This window comes from Macrotis lagotis, chromosome 5 (genome assembly GCF_037893015.1).
Source record: "Macrotis lagotis isolate mMagLag1 chromosome 5, bilby.v1.9.chrom.fasta, whole genome shotgun sequence".
In the NCBI taxonomy this organism is placed as follows: Eukaryota; Metazoa; Chordata; class Mammalia; order Peramelemorphia; family Peramelidae; genus Macrotis; species Macrotis lagotis.
This window is the reverse complement of record NC_133662.1, coordinates 77,931,114-77,955,410: the sequence shown is the minus strand read 5'-3', so window position 1 is coordinate 77,955,410 and position 24,297 is coordinate 77,931,114. Positions and strand designations below refer to the sequence as shown.

General features: G+C 37.5%; 1 protein-coding gene across 1 annotated transcript in view; it reads right to left on the bottom strand.

Annotated features, from left to right (window-relative positions):
• Positions 1-227: 227 nt before the first annotated feature.
• The window catches only part of NT5E (5'-nucleotidase ecto), an 80,756-nt gene continuing 56,686 nt past the window's right edge, over positions 228-24,297 (bottom strand). Inside the window, exons 4-9 of the mRNA XM_074187098.1 lie at positions 17,980-18,180; positions 15,186-15,340; positions 11,454-11,559; positions 10,557-10,706; positions 8,160-8,360; positions 228-4,915 (exon numbers count right to left, since the gene is read on the bottom strand). Of these exons, the coding sequence (XP_074043199.1) occupies positions 4,749-4,915; positions 8,160-8,360; positions 10,557-10,706; positions 11,454-11,559; positions 15,186-15,340; positions 17,980-18,180 (980 nt within the window). The 3' untranslated portion in view covers positions 228-4,748. The remainder of the gene's footprint in view (positions 4,916-8,159; positions 8,361-10,556; positions 10,707-11,453; positions 11,560-15,185; positions 15,341-17,979; positions 18,181-24,297) is intronic.

The following is a 24,297-nucleotide window of genomic DNA, read 5'->3' as shown; positions in this document are numbered from 1 at the left end:
TTATGAGATTGGCAGAGAGAATAAAAAATTCTGACATCAAAATTATTCACTGCTAAAATGACTAGGCCCCTTTTCATCTCTTTCCATTTAACACTAGTATCTACCATATTTCATCAAGTCAGTGTCTTTGTTGGGCTAATCTTTCTATGATTGATTATCTATCTACAGGGTTCCTCTAGGTCCTAAAATATCACCATCTTCCTCGCTCAAAGCCAAGTTTCTGTTCATTTTCCACTTTTTTCCTTATGAGACTGGCAGAGAGAATAAAAAATTCTGACATCAAAATTATTCACTGCTAAAATGACTAGCCCCTTTTCATCTCTTTCCATTTAACACTAGTATCTACCATATTTCATCAAGTCAGTGTCTTTGTTGGTCTAATCTTTCTATGATTGATTATCTATTATTTTCTAATGATGATTTATTGGTAGGTGCTCCAAAAGAAAATCATTTGAATATCAAAGGATTAAGAGAGGCTCTTGGAAAAATTGATGAAACTCATGAATTTTTTTTGTAATGGGTTAAAGGTAAAATGAAAGATGTCCGGGCGGCTAGGTGATGCAATGGGGTGGCTAGATGGCGCAGTGGATAAAGGACTGGCCCTGAAGTCAAGAGTACCTGGGTTCAAATCCGGTCTCAGACACTTAGTAATTGCCTAGCTGTGTGGCCTTAGGCAAGCCACTTAACCCCACTTGCCTTGCAAAAAAAAAAATGAAAGATGTCAAATCATAAACTTTTGTTGAGAAGATTATATTAAAAAAACCTAATCAACATTTAGTTCATTCCATTAAAAGCACATGGTTGTAATTCTATTTTTTTTTGCTAAATACGAGAAAATAAAATTTCATAATTTTTAGTTTCTATTTTTTTTTGGTTAAAGTTCCAAACATTTTTCTTAAAAAAAAAAAACAAACCCAAGACAACCAATGTGAAAAATGACATCAACAAAAAACAAAACAAAAAATACTGAATCTGAATTCAGGGCAAGGTATACTAAGTTCACTTTGTTTTTTTAGGTTTTTGCAAGGCAAATGATGTTAAGTGGCTTGCCCAAGGCCACATAGCTAGGTAATTATTTTTTTTTTTAGGTTTTTGCAAGGCAAGTGGGGTTAAGTGGCTTGCCCAAGGCCACACAGCTAGGCAATTAAGTGTCTGAGACCAGATTTGAACCCAGGTACTCCTGACTCCAGGGTGAGTGCTTTATAAATTGTGCCACCTAGCCGCCCCCTATGTTCACTTTTGAAAAATTCTTTTGTGCTCTTTCTTTGTTTCTTAGGGTTCCTCCCCCCACCCCAGTTCTAATTCTTCTTTTACAACATGGCTAATATGGAAATATGTTAAACATGATTGTACAGGTACAACTTATGTCAGATTGTTCACTGCCATGAGAGGAAGGAGGGGAAGGTGGTAGAAAAATGGAGTTCCAAAGTTTGCAAAAGGATAAATGTTGAAAAATAACTTTGCATGTAATTGGAAAAATAAAATTAAATAATAAAAAAATCAAAAACATGTAATTTGAAATGTTGGCCTATTTCAAACAGATTTACTGAGGGCCTTGAGGGCAGGGACTCTCTTTTGGTTCTTTTCTTATCCCCCATACTTAGCACAATAGTGCCTGGAAAATAAGGGGCAATTAATGTTTATTGATTAATATTGATTAAAAAGGTTTTATCAATTCTAGTCCATAGAGAGTCAGAACTTCATGAAACTGCACCTTCCTAAGAAGTGATTATAGCTATAAGACATTGGGATCATGGATGTTCCTTTAAGAACTAATTAGGAGCTGTGTGGCCTTGGGCAAGCCACTTAACCCCATTTGCCTTGCAAAAAAAAAACCCTAAAAGAACTAATTAGGGAGGGATCAAGAAAGTATTTGTGATATCCTAGAAAGCACCCAAAGGAGAATGTCAAAAATCTTAACTCTGTTCCATTAAATACATATCTACACACAAATGCACATATAAACACATGTACACACATGTGTGAGCATATATATATTCACACAAACATATACAAAGATATATACACACATACATATACTTTGTGGATTGCAGTTCTCAATGAACTTCATAACTTGCAATTTATACATAGTGCACATTATATTTGCAAAGTGCTCTATGCTACTTATCAACATTCTTTAATACCATCATAAAATGAGTTTTTACAGTCAAAAAAGTGTAAAATCTCATTTTTAAATGGATTTCAAGTGTCTAACCATTTTATCATCCCAGCATTAAAAATAAAAACAAAAGAACCTAAAACATTTTTAGATGAACTTTTATGACATTAATTATTCATCCAATTCTTTAAGTTGATCTACATGCAGAAAAGGATTGTTATTTTAGTTCATGGATCTATTTAAATAAGTTTATTAACTAAAATCTGGATTGGGATATGTTCAGTTAGGCTGCTTAATTTGGACTCAAAAAGGAAAAGACAAAATGAGGTATATCAGCAACTATTTCCCTACTTGTCGGTTCTAGAAAGATTCTTTCCTATATATGGATTGTTTATATGTGTCACCTTACATGGCTATTACTATGTCAGACAAGTATTTAGAGGTAAATCCTCTTATCATGATCTTTCTCCTCAATTACTGATGTTCAATAAGCGGCAATCCTGGTGAGTTTCTGGGATCACTTGGATGGATTACAATTAATTTACTAGAGGTTGCACTTTAGTCTTTCAATATTTTGATCTTTCCTTCTCTATATTCTTCTCCTCCCTAAAGAGCCCTTATTTTTTTTTTCCTGTTTCTTCTTGCCAGAGTGATAGGAGTGTATAGATTAACTGGGAGGTTGACGACATAATTTCTAAGCACTCTAGGTTAGGAAACATAACTGCTCTTTCTGAAAATTATTTTACTCTCCCAATAAAGAAAAACATTTTTTGTCATTTATTCCCTGGGTTACTTTGGATAAGTAACTTCACCTCTAGCCTTCAGGTTCCTTGTCCATAAAGAGACTGACTCTAGATGACTTTTAAAATCACAGCCCTAAATCTGATCCTATATTTCAGAAAATCTATTCGTATTGTCCAATTTTGAATCCTAACTGTAGGTTTGCAGCAGTGGACACAGGATTTGATCCCAATATAGCTTAAGCACCCTAGTGTCTACCAGACCAATAGACTACTGTGTTTGGGGATGTAACTTTTCTTCCCTAGAGAATTAAGGGCACAGAACAGATTCTCTTCTCTACTTGTATAATTCAGTCTTCGTAGGAAACTCCTTTAAGATGTCTTATCATACCCATAAATAAAACTGGTGGCTGAAAGACTTTGTAAACGATTGGTCCCTGTTTTGTTTATAGGTCACTGGTAAGCAGCATCTTTCAGCAAATACTTAACCTCTGGGGACATACTTTTCAACTCTCTGCAATGTATCTGTCCTCATTGATTTAGCTTTTCTTTTTTTTAACCCTTTCTCCCTTCTTATGGCCTCTTTTTTTTGCGTCTTCTTTGTAGTTTGCCAAACAGAGAGTTAGGCAATTTATTCTGTTCCCCGATAAAAGGAATCAGACAACTCACAGAGGTACATTTTCACACATTTAATTCATAAAATTCACCTGAGAAAATCCACTGGGACAAAATTGGTGTATCTAGAAGGATGCCAAAAATTTGTTATCAGTATGATTCCCTATTTAAAAGTTTGGTATTTGTTCACTGAGAATAGATATTGTTTTCAAGCCTACTTGAAATATCTATTCTTCATTAAACTCATGTAATTGCTTAGGCACATATATCTGTATATACACACATATATGTATGTATATCCAAATGAAAAGAAATGATAAGTTTTTTTTAAAGGTCTGACTTTTTTTCATACTAGGAAATCTTGGTGTTAAAAATGCCTCTATCAAAGCAAACTGGAAACTCATTTGTACCTTAAAATCTTAGGAAGCTACCGTGGGTACTGAAAAGTTAAATGACTTGCCCATGGTCACATAACTAAGTATGTCAGTGGTAGAACTTGAAGTCAATTTTTCCTAACTCCAAGGATATTCAAAATCCACTCAAATCCAAAGACTTTAAAAAAAAAAAAGGAAAATATTGCCTGGGAACTTGCAGCATATTAACTGGACAAGTTATCCACCACCTGCTTCAAGTGCTAAGCACACTGAATGGGTACGGCTCAAATAGAAAGCTTGCAGACCAACTGACCATGATAATGAGAGAAAATAGCCAAGCATTTCTCTGTGAAATTATCTGCCCTTCTGGAAGTGACATCCTGGTTTTGGTATAGAAAAGAATGATTAAAGTGGTCTGGGAAGTTATATCAACTTAATATTTCTTTTTTTTGTTAGTTTTTTTTTTTGCCAGGCAAATGGGGTTAAGTGGCTTGCCCAAGGCCACACAGCTAGGTAATTATTAAGTGTCTGAGACTGGATTTGAACCCAGATAATCCTGACTCCAGGGCCAGTGCTTCATCCACTGCGCCACCTAGCTGCCCCTTAATATTTCTTATTATTTGTTATCCACTGATTCCTAAGGCATAAAAACTAAAAATTTAGTTATCTTAGAGTGGGACACTCATTGTCTTATGTTTTCCACTTCTCCCCCATCCCTAATCCCACACCCACCTCTATCTCTAATTAATGAGTTGTTTTGATAATCAGGAAGCATTAGCTTCAAGGACACCTTTCACAATAGTAGGTAACAGCACAAATCAGAACCTTAACCACTGTCAAAGAGCCATCTGTTCCACCTTCCCTTTGCATCCCCAAATCCAATAAATTTTATCAAAAAACTCAGTTCTGATAAAGATCCAAACTCAATACCAAAACTGTGAGGAAGAAGAGGAAGAGGTTTGCTTGAAGGTGACTAGCTGAAGAAAACTTGATCCGACCTTCAACTGCTGGATAAACCACTTTCATTTTGTTGATGTATTCAGAAACTACATTGATATCCTGGTCACCTAGAAAACAAACATAGGGAAAATGACAGGTAGCAACAAAGAACAGGGGAGGAAAACATTTAGAGAGACATAGAAGGATTTCCATAGAAATATAGTGGAAAAATCGAATTAGTCTTTTGATTCTTCTTCCTAGGATTAAGTTAAGGAAAATTTGCTCCCCTGAAAAGGATTTCAGGGACAGACTAGAGGGGAGGAGACTCTTATTACCATCCTTGCCTCTTCCTTCCTTCCTGCAGGGATATGGGCAGCAAATAATTAGGTCAAAATTAATTGGGTTGAGAGGAGAAAGTTTTCTCTGGTCTTGATCCCTTCCTGGGGTGATGCACTAATCCATAAAATGAAGCTGGGCAAGAGGGAATGTGGGAGAGAATGTAGCCTCCAAAAGGAGAAGGGATGGGGGAAAGCAATGCAATTGATTGCAAATAAATTTAATTGTAGTGACCATATTATTCTTGGGGAAGTCTATAATTCAGATATGAGGCACTGAGTATGCCTCACTTAAAATTATATCAGAGTAAGAAACCCCTGTTATGGAAATTCTATCTGATAATGTAAAGGAGCGAGCAACTCCCCTGTAACTTTTAGTCTTAGAAAGTTTCTTGGGTTGCTGAGAGTGACCTTCTATAGTCACAGAGCTAGTGTGTCAGAGACAAGACTTGAACCTTGGTCTTCCTGACCATAGGTGGTAATTTTTGTATTTTATCACACTATCTTCAGGCTTTGCCTGTAGATATGGAAATAGGTAACTTAAGGAGAGGAGCTCAGAGAAAAGCAGATTGGTTGTAAAATGAAAATGATATGTTTAAATCGACACTGATGGATTCAGTTCTCTATGTTCTCTATGGCCAGATATCATCATCCATAGAATTTCCAATATCACTTGGCCTGGGACTGGAAGATTTGGGATGAGCAGAACCACTCAGGGTGTTGGAGGGAGCAAGGGCATAAAAAAAAAAACCTTTCACTTCCAGTGAAATAGTCTTCCAGGACTAAGGTTTCCTGTCCCCTTCTTTCAACTTCTTATTCTCCCTTCATCTTCTTCCCTCTTGCATACACCACCAGTCTACCCATCATGGAATGATCCCTCCCTTCAAGCTCATTCCTTATGGTGCTTTGCTCCTCTTTTTTCCCACTCCATTTTAGTTCAAATGGCACCTCTGTCTTCCTTTTCCCTTGGTCCTCAGAAGCAACAACTGAAGTGAAGTGTGCAATGGGATGAGGAAGAGGAGGGACCATCTAAGTTCTGAGCATGTGCTAAATATAATCTTGCACTGAGAAAAAAAGAAGATGGCTTTGTTGGTGGTATTTTTTTATTGGTTTTTCCTTCCTTCCTCTTTCGAATGATCCATGGCTGCAAAAAAGCACATTATCCGTGGATAGAATGTAATTGAAGATAAAACTACATGACTATAAACAAATCCCTTCATTCAGTTCCCTGATTTTTAATTTCCTCATTTATAAAATTAGAGATATGGACAAAATATCCATCAGGGTCCTTTTCAAGCTCTCAGATTTCTTTGCTGCTATGACAGTTTATAACAAGTAGGATCATTTGCTGCTTCTCTGATCATGTCATCCTTTCACTTAATATATTCTAGTAGCTCACTGTTATCCTTAGGATCAAATACAAACTCCTCTGTTGGGCAATTAAAGTTCTTCAGAATGACCCCTCTCTACCTTTTCTGTCTTTTTACATATTATATGCCCCTCCATATAGTCTATACAATTCAGCTATTCCAGTCTAAGATGCATTTGACAATCTGTAATAAACTCCCTCACCATTTCTCTCCGTAATTATAATAATAATAATAATAATAATAATTGACATTATGTAGTACTTTAAGATTTGCAAAATGCTCTACAAATATCTCATTTTATTCTCACAACAATCCTGGCACATAGATACTATTACTATGCCTATTTTATAGATGAGGAAATTTAGTCAGAAAGAGGCTAAGTGACTTGCCAAAGGTCTCACAGCTAGTGCCTGAAACTGAATTTTAATACAAGTCTTCCTGACTTCTGGTCCATCCTTCTACTTTCGTTTTAAGCCAACATTGTTATAATGCTTATATGCTATGTATTTTTCTAAGCACTTTACAGTTATTATCTTCAGTTGAATCCCAAACAACGCTAGTGCTTTATTAGCCCCATTTAAAAAAATACCCATTTTATCCCCACCTTAGAGGAGTCAAAGAGGCAAAGAAATTGAGTCATTTGCCTAAGGTTAAACAGCTGCTCATTGTCTGAGGCTGAATTTGACCTCAGGTCCAGCCCTCTGTCCACCATACCACCCGGCTGCCTGAAGTCCCTGCCTTCCTTTAATATTCAGTTCAAGAGTTACCTTCGACATTAAAAAGTCTGTGTTGATTGCAACATCTGTGAGTGCCCTCTCAACACTACCTTCAAAAATTCATTTTGTACATTAGCTGATATATTTTACTATTTTGTCTTGAGGCAGAAGTTATATTACTTTTTCAATTTGTATTCCTAATCTTTAGAACAATTTCTGGTCCATAGAAGATTTGATGATGGATTGTTTCTCATGTTATTTCATTAGAAGAAAGTGCTGGGGGGGGAAAAGACATTTTTTTTCATCATCTTGTCATCTGACATGACCTATTTATACTAAAATACAAGGCAAGAAAGGAAAACCTGGCTTATCAGAGGCAAGTATAGAAGAATGAAAATAGTGTTGAATGTGGAATCAGAAAACCCTGGTTTAAGATCTTTTTTAAAAAAATATTTTATTTATTTATTTTTCCAATTACAAGCTAAGATAGTTTTCAGTGATCATTTTTTTTAATGTTTTGAGTTTCACATTTTTTCTCCACCCCCCCCCAACAGCAAGCATCAAATCTTGCCTCTAATATTTTACTAACTAGATGACCTCAGGAGGTTATTTTTTTATCTCTGAGTCTCAGCTTTCCTTTAAAATGAAGAGGTCTAGACCTATGTTTCTATGAAATGGAGATAATATCTTCCTCATAGGATTATTGTAAGGTTTAAATAAAAAAAAATAAGGCATGTAAAGAACTTGGCAAACTTTCAACATCAACTATTGCTTTGCATGGGGACTTTTTTTTTTTGTTCTTAACTTACTAGTTTAGTCATCAGCTTAGTTTAGCCCCAATGCAGGCTAATGATCTGGTTTTGGTTTTTATGTCCTGCCTGTCTTCACAAAGTACTGTTTTCCAAATGTGCATGGGGGTGTGCTAAAGAGTAAAATGGTAGTTGGGCTTACCTGAATCATGCTTCAGGCTCTCATCTCTAATCATACTGAATCCATCCCCTCCTTCGGCGAGAAAGCTTGGGAGGACAAGCTTGTAGGTTTCATCCATTTGGAGGGGTTCATAAGTTGGCACTCTGCATTTGGTACAAAGGACATCTATACTAATCACTCTATTCCCAGGGTTTTGATTCAGATCATATACAACATGGATTCCTAGGGGAAAAAAAATGTATATTTAAATTATTACTGGATCTAGGGGTTTCTGAAGAAAGTAAGTTAGACAAGTGGTAGGGAAACAAGGTGGGGATGGAGTGGGGTGAGGGTTGGCAATGGCGGGGAAAGCACAACTATTCCATGTGAGATTTCCAAAAAAGGGAATCGCTAAACAAACTGTGGGACATGAAATAAAAAGTAACAAAACCAAAAGAATTCAGAGAATCATAACAAGAAATATGAACCAATGCAGAATGAAGCAAACAGAACCAGCAGAACAATATTCCAAATGACTACTAACAAGGTAAATGAAATAACAAATGTGATTATTATATGGAATTGTCAATTCTATATTATATGATTATTATTAATTCTTAATATTAGCAAATATAATGACTAATCTGATCCACAAAAGAAGAGAAAATTCACCTCTCTCCCTTCTATGTAGTGATAGGGAATGTGAGCTATGGGTATGGAACACTATATATATATATATTTTTTAGGTTTTTTTTTTTGCAAGGCAATGGGGTTTAAGTGGCTTGCCCAAGACCACACAGCTAGGTAATTTTTAAATGTCTGAGTCTGGATTTGAACTCAGGTACTCCTGACTCCAGGGCTGGTGCTCTATCCACTGTGCCACCTAGCTGCCCCTACTATATACTTTCAAAGGTTGATGTGTATTCATTTTGCTGAACCTTTCCTTTTTTCTTTATTCTTGCTAATAAGGCAAGATTATCTGGATAGAGGAAGGAATATAAATGATGTGAGTAAAAATAAAATATGGCAATAAAAATGTATAAAAGTAAAATACAGTAATAAAAAATTCAAAATATATAGTATGCCCTCAAAATATTGGTGAAATTTAAGTTTATTAGAATGTAAGCTGCACTAAGACTTTTGGGATACTCTGGGTGGGTATGTGTATCTACACATATATGTTTATCAGACATATATGTATATGTGTATATATGTATTTCTCTATATACATAGAAATATATAAAGAGCCTATATGTACATCAACATATATGTGTAGGGAAGGGAGGGGAGACAGGAAGACAGAGATATAGAGAAAGAGAAAGCCAGAAAGACAGGCAGCAGTGCTATATAATGCATAGAGGGCCAGTTTCTTTTCTTTTTTTTCTTTTTTTTAGGTTTTTTTTTTTTTTGCAAGGCAAATGGGGTTAAGTGGCTTGCCCAAGGCCACACAGCTAGGTAATTATTAAGTGTCTGAGACCGGATTTGAACCCAGGCACTCCTGACGCCAGGGCCGGTGCTTTATCCACTATGCCACCTAGCCGCCCCGAGGGCCAGTTTCAAAGTCAGGAATATCTGAATTTAAAATCTTGCTTCTGTCACATACTGGCTATGTGACCCTTGCCAAATCATTTAACCTTTCACTGCATCCCTGAGACTGTTAAGGTGAGACTGTGTTGGTTATGAACTCTCACCTGAATTGAAAACACAGGTCCCAACCCTATTCCTCCCCCTTTTAACTGAATATCTATCACAGGTGATCTGAGGGTATCTCCTTATCATTGATAATTACAAACAAAATACGGGATCAGGATCATTAATGAGAACTTATAAAAATCCCAGAAAACTGGATTTTAAAACATCACTCAGTGGTTTTGAAATCTCAATGTTTTACAATGGAAAAAAGCTCTGAATTTAGAATTAGAGGACATGAGTTCATATCCCAGTTTAGCCACTTGCCTATGTTACATTAAACAAACCACTGAATCTCCCAGACCTCAGTTTTCCTATCTAGTAATTAAAGGCACTGGACAAAATATTTCTTAAGAATCCATGATCATGGGGCAGCTAGGTGGCTCAGTGGATAAAGCACGGGTCCTGGAGTCAGGAGTCCCTGGGTTCAAATCCGGTCTCAGACACTTAATAATTACCTAGCTGTGTGGCCTTGGGCAAGCCACTTAACCCCACTGCCTAGCAAAAACCTTAAAAAAAAAAGAATCTATGATCACGAGGGGCAGCTAGGTAGTGCAGTGGATAGAGAATCAGCCCTGGAGTCTGGAGGACCTCAGTTCAAATCAAGCATCAGAAATTTAATAATTACCTAGCTCTGTGACCTTGGGCAAGCCACTTAACCCCACTGCCTTGAAAAAAACAAAACAAAAATCTCAATCTCTGAGACACAAAAGTTAAGCACAGGCAAAATGGAAAGGGTAAAAAACTTACCACCCACTTGCAGGAACTCCCCAAAGTTCTGACCATAGCGATGCACGCTATGCTCAAAGGCCTTTTTCAAAGTGGAGCCTTTTAACTCAATTAGGTCAAAAGTGCCCCCAAAGGGCAACACGGCAGCCAGGTTTTCCCATGTGATTGTACCTGTGTGGAGGGATCACAAGTGACATCAACAGGGCATCAGACGGAAGAAACCCCAAATAAATATCTCCTTAGGGCTAGGTGTGAGGAGTAGGAATGATCAAAGGGATGGGGAAGACAGAGCAGAAAGCTGCATCAGTTGCATCCCAACAATTATCACCATGAATCACCCAATCCTAAAGATAGAAATGAGCTCTAGGAGGGTCTACAATCTTACCCCCTGCCTTGAGCAGCATATAGAATTATATCTGTCCTCTCTTTTCTGTTAGTTGGAGTAGCTTAGGTGGTGCAGTGAATAGAGTATAAGATCTAGAGTCAGAAAGACTTGAGTTCAAATGTGGCCTCAGACACTTACTATGTTACCCTGGGCTAGTCATTAAACCTCTTTTTGGTTAGTTTTCTCATTTATAAAATGAGGATAATAATAGCATTTACCTCCCAGGGTGGATGTGAATGAAGGTCAAGTAAGATAATAATTATAAAGTTCTTAGTTAACATAGTGCCTAGCAGATAACAAGCACTATGTAAATGTTAGCTATTATTACAATTATTATTATTATTATTATTATTATTATTAAAAATACTAAAGGAGGAAATAATCTAAATGACAAACTCTTGGCTCAAAGGTCTTTCCAGTGTTAAGCCCTATGATGATCCTGGGGTTAGGTAACTCTCTCCAGAATGGACCCTCAGCAGTAGAGACAAGATGAAACATATTCCCAAGACACAAAGCCAGCTGGAAGACTATACCATTGTTCTGTTCATCAATGGGGGCTCGAATGCCTCCTGAGTTCAGGATGCACATGGAAACATGGTTCCAAGTCATTTCATCAGGATGTCTAAGGTTGTTGTTAATCTGTAACAGGAGCACAAAATGATCTCACTTTTTTTTGCCTTTGCTTCCTTAGTGAAAGATACCTGGAAGCTCATCGAGCACAAGATTAGGAAGCAAAATTTCTTTTGTTACTTCTAGGATCCTCCCACTACATCCTGACCCTGGGGCTTTGCTCTGGTTGGGCACTGACTCCTGGAGTGCTTTTCCTCTTCACCTCTGCCTTTTGGAACCCATAACTTCTAGGCTCAGCTCAAGCTCCACCTCCTACAAATGTCTTTTCCTGATTCCACATTTTTCCCCCCATTCTAGCTGCTGAAATGACTTTATATATACTTGTTTGTATATATGCAGTTTTACTCCAGTAGAATGGGATGGCATTGCTCTAGAGGGCTGGTACTATTTAATTTTGATCATTCATTTTACCACCAGCATATGTCCCAGTAACTGTGTACATAGTAAGGGTTTAATAAATGCTTATCGAATAGAACTGAATCATGATGGGTCTATCTCTTTCTTTCCTGAGACATAGCTAGAAGAAGGAGCATTATGTTTAAAATACCTGAGAATTCAACCAAGACCTTTGTGATTTCACATGGACAATGGACAGAGTAGCCATGTAAGAGATTTATGAAGAAATGTCTGCTAGGAACTCCAAAGCCTAAAGAATACATTTTCCATAAAGCTATTTGAGATGGGAGACCTTTGTGTTTTCCTTAGAAACAGTAATTAAGAAGGGAAAAGGAGAATTCTGCTTAGTCTGAGGAGGCACCTGAATACTTTAAGGCCCTTAGGGTTCAATAAATTATTCCTTTAGGCCAGGGATGGGGAATCTTTTCTCTGTCAAAGGCCATTTGGATATTTCTAACATCATTTAAGGGTCACACAAAATTATCAATTTAAAAATTAGCCTTGGATATTTGGTCAAACATTTAATTAATTCACCCCTAAACAGCTTCTAGATTTACTGAATTTCTAGTCTTGCCCATGGCTGCAACTTCTGACTAAATGTGATGTTTCCCATCCCTGCTTTAGATGATACTCTACTGACCTGAAGAATTTAGGCACCTTCAGATAATAACTAAACTCTTTCTTCAAGTTAAATCAATTAGTATTAATTAAGCACCTAATATGCTTTCATGCTAAGCCCTAGGAAAGGATACAAAGAAAGACAAAAACAGTCTGGCTCTCAAATACAGTCTAATAAGATTCTTTTTATCTGATATTTTATATTCAGTGCCTTCCTCTGAGGAGTCAAGGCAGATAACTGCTTATTCTGTGACTTTCTCTGAGGAAACTCTTATCTCATGAACTTAGTTCTCATTCTTGGCCTTGGTTGGAGTTAAGCCAACTTAATGGACAACCTCCAAGTCTACCAGGCCTATGATCAGTTGACCTCTCTGTACAGCTACTCTTCTCATTCTTCACATGGGATCACAAAGGTCTTGGCTGAATCCTCAGATATCCTAATAAAGGTACTACCATAATGATCCTTCTACCAAATATGTCTCAGGAAAGAAAAGACAGGCCTATCATGAGCCAGTTCTCAGTTTCCCTGTAGATAAGAACTGAAAGGACTATTCCCTGCCTCATGCTCAGGAGACAGGTTTCCCCCTTACATAGAGGGTAATCAGTCTATCTACTTTATTCATTTTAAAGAAAATTAATGTGACTATTCTTTCTTTCTTCTCACCTCCTTTCCCTTTGAGGAAAAAAAAAAGAAAAACAAAATATGTGCAACAAAAACACATTGTCAGAATAAACAAATTCCCACATTCTGCACCTCAGGTCCTCACATCTTTGAGCAAATGAGTAGCATGCTTTTGTCAGTCCTCTGGAATCATGATTGGTCATTGCATTTATCAGAACTTTTAGGTCTAATAAGCTAAATCTTATATTAAATTAATGATGTTAATAGATATGTTACTTCTCTCATTAATTTGTTAGTGTTGGGTTTTGTTTTGTGTTTTTTTTTAGTATAAATCTGTGATATCTTTGATGTGGAAATTCTCTTTTCACCAATACAAATGACAAACACCTCTGATACTTATAGCTTTCTGTAGCACTGAGGAGTATTCCCATCTTACAAAGGACAAAATGAACAGACAAAGAAGATGCATCATTGAGGTCAACGTGTTTGGGCAGTCAGTGAGTGTTTATGAACAAAGAGAACTTAGGCTATAATATGAATTTACATTTACATGGCACATTAGTTGTTTACAAAACCCTTTCCTTAATGACAATTCTGAGGGGTAGTTGTGTGATTTTACTATCCCTCTTTTATAAATGAGAGGTGGCTGGGCTTACTGAATAAAGAACTGCCTTGGAACCAAAAAAACCTAGTTCAAATGTTGCCTTTGAAACATAGTGCTTGGGGCGGCTAGGTGGCGTAGTGGATAAAGCACCAGCCTTGGAGTCAGGAGTACCTGGGTTCAAATCCGGTCTCAGACATTTAATAATTATTTAGCTGTGTGGCCTTGGGCAAGCCACTTAACCCCATTTGCCTTGCAAAAAAAAAAAAAAAAGAAACATAGTGCTTGTGACCCTGAGCAGGTTATTTAATACTCCAGTGTTCCAGGTAACTCTTTGCATCCTAGAAGTTGCAAAGAAGATGCCAGTGACTGGGAGAGTTTCTTCAAGTACAAGTTCTCTGTGCCAATGAGATGAGTCCAATGCCTCTCCTGATTTTAGGACTGAGGAAACAGAGGCTTGGAGAAGTTGTGGCTTGCCCAAGGTCACATAGTTATTAAGAGGTAGTGCCAGACCTTTTGAATTCCAGTTCACTGTTGTATGTTCCGGGCTAGTTCCTTAACAGAGAGGAGTGGTTACAGTTTGTCTCTTGGCACAAGCTTGCTGTTTCCAGGTAAGCTAGATGAGTTATGTGATCTTGCTGATATTTCTTCAACAACATTAAAAATTATTTTTACATTTAGAAAATATTAATGTATGTTTTAGATAATAAATAATAATTTATCTTCTTGTTTTATCATCACCTACATTTCCCAATATACCTTTCTCCTGCCTCCCTAATAACAATGAATAAAAAAGAGCAACCCCACAAAAAAAAACCTTTCAGCACACTGAAAAAGGAATCCCCTACTTCTTCAGCAATGACATTTTTACTAGAAAAATTATCCTTTTTTTGCTTAATATTCTACATCTGTGCAAAATGCTGTTCAATCAAGCAAAGAGATTTCTGAAAACAGGTCACAGTGGTAGCACAAAAATACTGACTTTTGGATAGCTACACTTAACCAATTTAAATCCAAGTAATGCCTACAGAATAATCAGATAGACCTTTTATACAGTCTGATGATTTTTTAAAATGAAAAATAAGTCTTTTTAAATAACCAATATCAAGTTCTCAAAAGGATATTTTTTTTTAACTTATGTCCTAAATAGCAGTGACCCTCCTTCCATAACCACTGATAAATGTTACTGGATGTATTTAATGTTATAAGAGTCCAACTGAAGTGTCCATGAACACCCAGTCCAGGCTACCAAGCTGGCACAATGCCCTGAGTGTGCAAAGGTTACTGTGAAAAAAAAATACACACATATGTGTATTTGAAGGAAACTTCCCCAATGCTACACTCTTCAATTGCAAATTATAAGACACCTAAACTAGTGGTTTTGGAGATATCACTTACCATAGCATCACAGATCAAATTTCCCATGTTGCATTCTTTAGAACGACAGGTTTGCATGGAGCCATCTAGATAAACAATGGTTTTCCCTAGCTCCATCTTAGAATAATTGTCCAGTTTTACCCTCCAGCTGTTGATTTGTGCTTTTATGATTGGATCTAGAAGAGAAGCAAAACTTAATGTTAGAACTGGTTCACAGACCTTACATCAAGTCAGATTCTTGAGATCATATCAAGCTGTCATCACGTGTCTAATGGCTTAATGATACTTTGACCCAACAATACACTATCATTTTTAAAAAACTGATTACTTGGGCAGCTAGGTGGCATAGTGGATAAAGCACCAGCCCTGGAGTCAGGAGTACCTGGGTTCAAATCCAGTCTCAAACACTTAATAATTACCTAGCTGTGTGGCCTTGGGCAAGCCACTTAACCCCGTTTGCCTTACCAAAAAAAAAACAACAAAAAAAAAACCTAAAAGAATAATTGATTACTCTTCCAAGTGCCAGAAACAACTAAAGTTCAAGTAAACTTGATACTAGGATTTATTTAAAACTGAACCTAGTAATTCTGGATGATAAAAACTTTGAAATTTGAATTTATCAGCTAATTTTATACCACTGCCTAAAAAATTGAAGAAATATAGATGGATAACTTTATAGTTGCTTTGACTGCTTAAGTTATCTATATTCCATACTTTTTAAGTCCATAACTTAGTTGTCCAGACCCTTCCTATCCTGAACCATTAAAAAGCCTAAATTGTCTCTGTAGTCATTTAGGACAGTAAATTGGAAGCTCCCTTCCCAGGGTCTCTGATGATCCATCTTTTTGTCTACCTCCCTCCATCCATTTTGCTATCCCTGCTCTGAAATCCCCTGTATCTTCTGACAAGGATATCTGAGTGGCTCAAATGGATAGAATTCCAGCCTAAGAGACTGGAAGATCTGTGTCCAAATATGAATTCAGACACTAGCTGTTTTTCCCCTGGGCAAAGTCATTTGACTTTATTTGCCTCAGTTTCCCCATTTTAATATTCACCCATCTCCTGAAGTTTTTGTGATTATAAATGAGATATTTGTAAAGTGCTTAACTCAAAAGGCTTTATTATAAAATGCTTGTTCTGTTCCTACCTTCTTTCCTTCTACCATCTAGTGTTTCCACCACATCACTATGTAAAACTTTCTTCTTGGGAGACCTTAGGCATGATGGAGAGGAGGGCCATGATGGGGCCAGAAGAAGGAAAGGGGGAAGAAATTATGGAGGAGACAATTATTCCTATGATGTCATAAAAAGGGTTCTCCAGTGTTCACCTTAGGTTATTAAGCTTTCAGGGTAGCTAAGGCAAGAGTGCCAGATCTGAAGTTAGAAAGGCTCATTTTTCCATCTGTCAAATCTGGCTTCAGATACTTACTAGGCTCTGGGTTGGTTTTGGAGATACTGTTTGCCACAGTATTCTCATCTATAAAATGCGCTAAACCACTCTACTGTCTTTGCCAAGGGAACCCCAAATGAGGTCACAAATAATAGGACACAACTGAAATGAATGAAGGAATATTGATGAGATCAACTGGATCCTGCTCCTGCAAATGGTGGGGGGTGGGGAGGCAGGAGAAAATTTTGTTCCCAGTGCTGCTTCTTGTTGTGCATTACCATTGGAGCTACAGCTCTAGTGTATACCCCACTTCCCTTTCCTCCATTCATATTTGGGGATGCCTAGAGAGGGCACAGAAAATGGAAAACATCTAGCAGAACCGACAACTGCACAAGAACAGACAGTTCCTGCCACCACCCCCAATCTAGATCAGCCACCATCTTATCCCCTTCTATAGAATACCTGTTCCTCCTCCCTTTTCTAGATAGTGGGTGTGAGATAGTGAGGGAGAAAAGGTAGAGAGATGTAGGTTATGAAAGGAAAATGTAAGAAAACAACAATCAACAGCCCAATAGAAAAATTTGGGGGTATGGAGATATACAGAATTAGGAAGTGTGTACATGGGGTAGGGGTACTAACAGGGTGGATGACCACGAGGGCTGAGGATACACCTGGAGAAGGATATAAGAGGCAGAGCATATGGTAGTCAAAGTGTGCAGTTGGACTTAGTATCATTTTGGGGACTGGCTATTGATTTCTGGGGCAAGTTAGGAGGTCTACGGATTTCTAGTCTCTAAATTAGCAGAAAAATTGAATTTGTATTTTATGATCACTTAGGTTTGGTTCTCTGATAAACTGAAGGATGGAGAGTTTATAAACTTGAGTCCCAAGATAATGTCCATTTCAACCTGTCTTCTAGAAACTCATCATGGTCCACTAATTTGTGTGTGCTCAGAGTGTATAGAGTACCCCCCCAAGAATATAAAAACTAAAACTAAGGAAAAATATTTAAATATGAAAAACCAATAGGAGATACTGTCTTTACTAGGGATCAGAGGCTTCATGCCATATGCTGGCCATGCCATTAACATTACACTTAGAATTGAAAAGTCTATCTAAACATTTATCTTCCTTGGTGGTGATACTATTATCTACTTGGAAAAAATTCAGCTAAAAATGAACTGAGGAGTGCATTTTCAATAACTAAGTCAAACATTTTTTAAAAGGTGGAAGAAAGCAGCTGGTGCATGTTGTTTAGATACTGAAGGAGAAGAAGAGGCATTTAAGTGGTCTGGAAGAATGAGATTTCTTAGTAGATTTATAGTATTTCCATCCTGAAATAAACATAGTAGGAAAAATAATCTCCCTTTTCTTCAGGATTTGACAAAATTCCCCCCACCCATTCTAGTTACCCAATCTCACATACCTTCTTGTATACTGCTGTTTAACAGGATAGGATTCCCATGTGACGTGACTACATTTCCTTCATTGTCAAATTCAACATTTAGGTACCCCAGATATTTTCCAAATGCATAAGCTTGAACAACTGGGACCTTCCGTCCATCATCAGCTGTGACTATGAATGGATAGTCCCCAACAGGTTTATTTGTAGATGGAAGTGGGCGTCCTAAAAACAAAAAGGTAAGATGATCCTGTAAGCCTGTGTTCACAGATAAGTATCTGTCTTGGCTTCTACAATCCATGAAATCCTGAAGATGGTTAGGGAATTTCCCCAAAAATGCAATCTAAAGAATTTACCAAGGTTGTTTTTCCCTTTACCCTTTTATTTTTTAATTAATAATTTTATTTATTAATGTTTTCAACATTCATTTTGTTGTAAGGTTTTGAGTTACATGTTTTACTCTCTTCTTCCCTGCCCTCCCCACCTCCCCTTGACAGTGAATAATCTAATAAGTAATATATGTATAACTATGTTAAACATATTTCCATATTCATCATGCTGTGAAAGAAGAATCAGAATAAAAGGTGAAAAAACCCATGAGAAGGGAAAAAAACATAAAACATTAATTTAAAAAATTGAAAATAGGGTGCTTTGGTCTGTACTCATACTCCATAGTTCCTTCTCTGGATATGGTTAATATTTTTCATCAAAAGTACTTCGGGGGCAGCTAGGTGGTACAGTGGGTAGAGCACCAGCCCTGGAGTCAGAAGGACCTGAGTTCAAATTTGAGTTTAGACACTTAATAATTACCTAGCTGTGCCTTGCAAGTCACTTAACCCCATTGCCTTGCAAAAAAAAAAAAAAGAGTGAAGCAAACATATTTGAGGCAGCTAGGTGGCGTAGTGGATAGAGCACCAGCCCTGGAGTCAAGAGTACCAGAGTTCAAATCAACCTCAGACACTTAGTAATTACTTAGCTGTATGGCCTTGGGCAAGCCACTTAACTCCATTTGCCTTGCAAAAACCTAAAAAAAAAAAAGTCCTTTAGAATTGTCTTGGATACTGCTGAGAAGAGCAAGTCTATCATAGTTGTTCATCACATACTCTTGCTCTTAATGTGTGCAATGTTCTTTTGTTTCTGATCACTTTACTCAGCATCAGTTCATGCAAATCTTTCTAGGTTTTTCTGAAATCTGGTTGCTCAGGATTTCTTATAGAGCAATAATACTCCATCACATTCATATATCACAATTTGTTCAGTCATTCTTTTTCCTTCCCTTTTATAAGGAACCCTCATACCTACAGAAACTCACACACACACACACACACACACACACACACACACACACACACACACCCTACTTTCGGGGATACTTTTCATTATTGTTAATGTTGTGACTCTTTAGTCCACCCCCCCCCCCCACTTTCCATGCTCTCCATTGGCTTATACATATATCTTCCCCGTCCTCTTACCAGCTGCTGGCCAGTTTTCTGGTTGTGGGCTTCCACACTTTGGTAAGTTGAATTGCAGTTCAATTCAAAAAGCTCTCACTAATACAGTTCCATGGGCAGTCAGACCACATTGTAATTGCAGAGTGCCAACCTATGCTGACTTGGCAAGAATTCTTAAAACTTTTTATATCATTCTTTGGCAGTCTGAGAAAGTCCACTCACTGACTCATTCTCTGAATATTTTTAAATACATAAAATAAAATAGATATGCCTAGAAAAGAAGCCAATTATATTGAAATACAATTATCAAAAATTTTTTAAAGCAAGTTTGCAGATCTGACATTAAGACTCCTTTTATTAGTCATTTCAAGGGTTTTTTTCCCTAAAGAAATACATTTTTCTTGATATCTTTTGTTTTTATACCATCTAAATTTCCCTTTGTAGCCTTCTCTCCTTTAGAGAAAGAAGCTTATAACTCCTTATCAACAAAGAATTTTTAAAAAGAAAAAGAGGGGGAAAAAGAACAGAAAAAATCAATACATTAAAAACTTATATTCTATACTTTGTAGAAGCCAGAATCCCTGGCTTCTACAAAGGAGTTGGGGGAGGCATCTTTTAGAGTCATTTTGTAAACTAGCAAGGAGCCAGGAACACTGGGCTGCCTATTATTTTGTGGATATTATTCAATTCAACAATTTACCAAAGCATTCAAAAACAGTCCCTGCCCTCAAGGAATGTACTTTCTACTGGCTGATAGATCTGCATTTTATAGAAGCATGGTCAGGGCAGCATGAGTTCTGATTCAGAAAGCCTATATGACCCTGCCTTATTTCATGCTTGAAGTCTCTTTGCAACTGGATATTCTAGAGTGGGGCCAGTGGGCTCACAAGGCTATGCTTGTGAGAGCAACATGGGGCAATCTGTGTGGACAATAGCACATTCTTCAATTAATTACTATCACATCGAGCCACAGATAGGTTGAAGTTTTAATGTAATAGCCTTCAAGTCTTGGAAAAAATGTAATGGAAATTGTTCTGACTATAAAAACTAAATCAATCAGTCAAATATTTATGAAGCCCTAGACAAACCACTCCAGTATCTTTGCTAAGATAAAGGAAACAGCCCTTGATATTAAGGAGCTAACAAATGCATTAAAAAATATATGCGAAGTAAGTTTAAGATAAATTTGTGGCACAGTGGGAGGGCAAGGGGGAAGTCCCTAGTTGTTGATGGGATTTTGGAAGACTTCATGTCAAAGGTGTTGCTTGAGCAGATTTTAAAGGAAACCAAAAGGTGGATGTGAGGTGGTTGTATATTTCAGACATGGAGAGAAATAGCCAAAACAAAGGCACAGAGATGGAAGATGGAGTATTGTATGGGAATTATAGCAAGGAGGAAATTGGCCCTACTCTTGGTCTTTCCTTTTTTCTCTCTTTCCTATTTCTTTACTGGCCACATAACTACCCTCAGACTCTTCATGAAACCTAAACTAGTCAAGAAGAGAATCCAAAAGTTCATCTGATAGATAGATAGGTGATCTTGTGTCACTGGCAAAAACCCAAATAAGGTTCAAAGATAACTCAAGGACCAGATCTTGATGCCTAGCATTGGCTCCAGAAGAGATAAGGAGTTGAAACTTAAGCTGACCAATGAATTCAGGAAACCATGGGTGCACAATGTCAAAGAGCTTACTCTGAATCTTGATGTGGGAAAAATCTGATTGTGTTGGGATTGCTCATAATGATTCCTCCTCAGCTGGTAAATCAAGGTCACCTATCCTCAAGTTAGGCTGAGGAGTGAAGCAGAGCTGGAGGTGAGGGAGGTGAGCATTTATTAAGTGCCTCCTCCAGAGCAAAGGTTCAGGATTAAGCACTTTACACACATCTCTCTGGAGAAAATGAGAAAAATGCTTTGCACATTTTTATTTGTGTTAAATTAAACCTCAAACTAACAAAAAAATAGCAAGAAGGACAATTTGATGGAATTGAAGAAGGTGGAAAGGCGAGTAATGTAGAATAAGTCTGAATTCACCAAGTCAGAGAATGCTAGAGCTGACTCCTTCACAAGAATGATCTCCATAGACAGCTAAGTGGTATAGTGGATAGAACACTGACCTTGGAATCAGGAGGATGGGAGTTTGAATCTAGCCTCAAACACTTGCTAGCTATGTGACCCTGGGCAAGTCGTTTCACCCTATTTCCCTCAGTTTCTTCATCTAAAAAATGAGTTGGGGGGGCAGCTAGGTGATGTAGTGGATAGAGCACTGGTCTTGGAATCAGGAAGATGGGAGTTCGAATCCAGCCTGACACATTATCTGTATGACCCTGGGCAAGTCACTTAACCCTGAATACTTCGAATCCAGGGTCATCTCCAATCATCCTGATTCCTAACTGGCCATTGGACCCAGATGGCGCTGAGAAGAAAGTGAGGCTGGTGACTTAGCACAGCTCCCTCCCTCAAATCCAACTCATGCGCTTGTCATGGCATCACCTTTCTGATGTCATGGTCTTCTTAAAGAATGAAGGGCAAACATCAAAATGAGTTGGAGAAGGAAATGACAAATCACTCCAGTATCTTTGCCAAGAAAACGACATGACTACAAAACAACTGAACAACTAAACAACCCTCCAAAAACAAATGAAAGCTTACATTGTGTGATGATGAATTAGGATGGACTTAGCTCTACTCAGCAATGCCGTGATCCAAGACAATTCCAAAAGATTCAAGGTAGAAAGGCTATCTACATCCAGAGAAAGAACTATGGATTCTGAGTGCAGATCAAAGCATACTATTTTTGCTTTATTTTTTTTCATGACTTTTTTTTGCAAACTATAATTGATTTGCAAGCTATATGTTCTTTTACAACATGACTGATATGGAATTAGGTTTTATATGATTTTATATGATATATAACCTATATCAAAAAGCTTTCCATCTCAGAGGGAGGTAGGGAGACAATTTGGAACTCAAACATTTATAAAGATGAATGTTAAAAATTGTCTTTCCATGTAATTGAAAAAAATACTCTAAAAAATGAAAGCTCAGGGAGGTTAAGTGATTTAATAATATAGTAGCATTTATATAGAGTTCTAAGTTTTACAAAGTGCTTTATAACTCCTATAATCTTGTGAGGTAGGTGTTATTATTATGCCCATTTTATAGATGATGAAACTGAAGTACAGAGAGCCCAAATGACTTGCCCAGGTCACATAGCTGGTAAATGTATGAACTCAGATCCTCTCAATCAAGCCCTATTTCCCAGTCTACTTCACCACCTGTCTTCTTCCTTTTCTTTTTTTTTTTTGAGGTTAAATGACTTGCCCAAGGTGATACAACTAAGTAAGTATTAAGTGTTTGAGGCCACATTTGAACTCAGGTCTTTCTGCCCCTGGGGCTGATGCTCTATTCTCTGGGCCACCTAGCTGCCCCCAACCACCTGTCTTCTAAGGTCATAAAAGGAGTTAAGTAGCAGAATTCAGTCTTGAAACCCAAGTCTTTCAGCCTTCTGGCCCCTTGTTCTTTTCTTTCTCCTCAAATCCAATCTTAGAATTCACTCCTTTCACTTTAGTGATTCCTTTTTCACTGTCTATGTTCATCTTGAAACTAGAATTACTATCCCTGGCTTAACTGTCATCACAATTTACATCTGTATACCAGTGCAAGGCAAACCACAGTTGACTAGATTGAGGCATCTTCCAAATGGCACCCTACCAAGGAGGCCTATTTGTCTGTAAGGAGAGCAAGCAGAGCAAAGAATTTTTAGCTCTTGAGACAAAAGAAGCCTCACCCCAACGCTTCTATCCAAGCGCATAATTCTGTACAAACCCAATTTCTCAATTAAAAAAAAATAGACACTGCCAAGCCAGATTTCTCATCTATTTGCATCTTCTGAAAAAATGATCATGGTCTTGATTTGAAAGCCTATAAATAAACTTTAAAAAGGGTATGTGCACATGCAGGGAGACTGAGATCTGAGTTGTGATGAGACCATGGCTTCTAAATTCCAATGAATTACTAAATGAAAATGGGTGTTTACTCAACTTGAGTAGCCTTCTGGATATGAGGGTGACTGTGGTTACCATATTATTTCAATAATTTTCATAACCAGAACACTATTTCTAGGATCATAGTTATCTTAAGTTGTTGGAAATTCTACTGAAGGGGTTGAGGTAGGACTTGAAGCATTATTCTTATTCCAGAAATTGAGAAGGGTGGGGGAGAGAAGGGGTAAGGAGACAAAATCGCTTTGTCTACATTGATAAATGCCCTCATTTTCTCCATCCCAAAATGCATTGTATTTACTTATCTGTTTTCATGATGTTTCCTTGAAAGAAATATAAGTGCAGTTTTTGTTTCTGTCTTTATTTTCTTGTCTCCATAGTGACCAGCATATCTATTTTTAGTGGACCAGTGATATCATCGACACAAGGTACTTCAGTGAAGCAACTCCCTCTTACCAATGCTGATGGGTGTACATATTTTAAGATATTATGGTCTTGTCTGGAAAACTAAGATTACTCAGGGTCACACAACCAATGTTGTGTCAGAGGAAATGGATGTTACCAGCCTTGAGTCAAGAGGCCCCAGGCTGAAGTTATGCCTCTGATATAAATGCTTGTTGAATGAATGGCCATACTATGGTCAGGGATGGGGGCGGGGGAGTGCAGTTCCCAGGTACCACCATAAGGAGGCAGGGCGTCCTCATTCTCAGCTATCCCAGGAAACCAAGTTAAATAAATTCCTAAGAAACCTTAGGCAGGCTAGCGAAGTTTATGGCCACCCTCTCCCCCACAAATTAAAATGCATAAAATAAAATACAAAAAATTGCAAAGAAAATCAACATAATTAAAATAGAATTATCATCTTCTTTTTGAAAGTTCACCTATCTCAG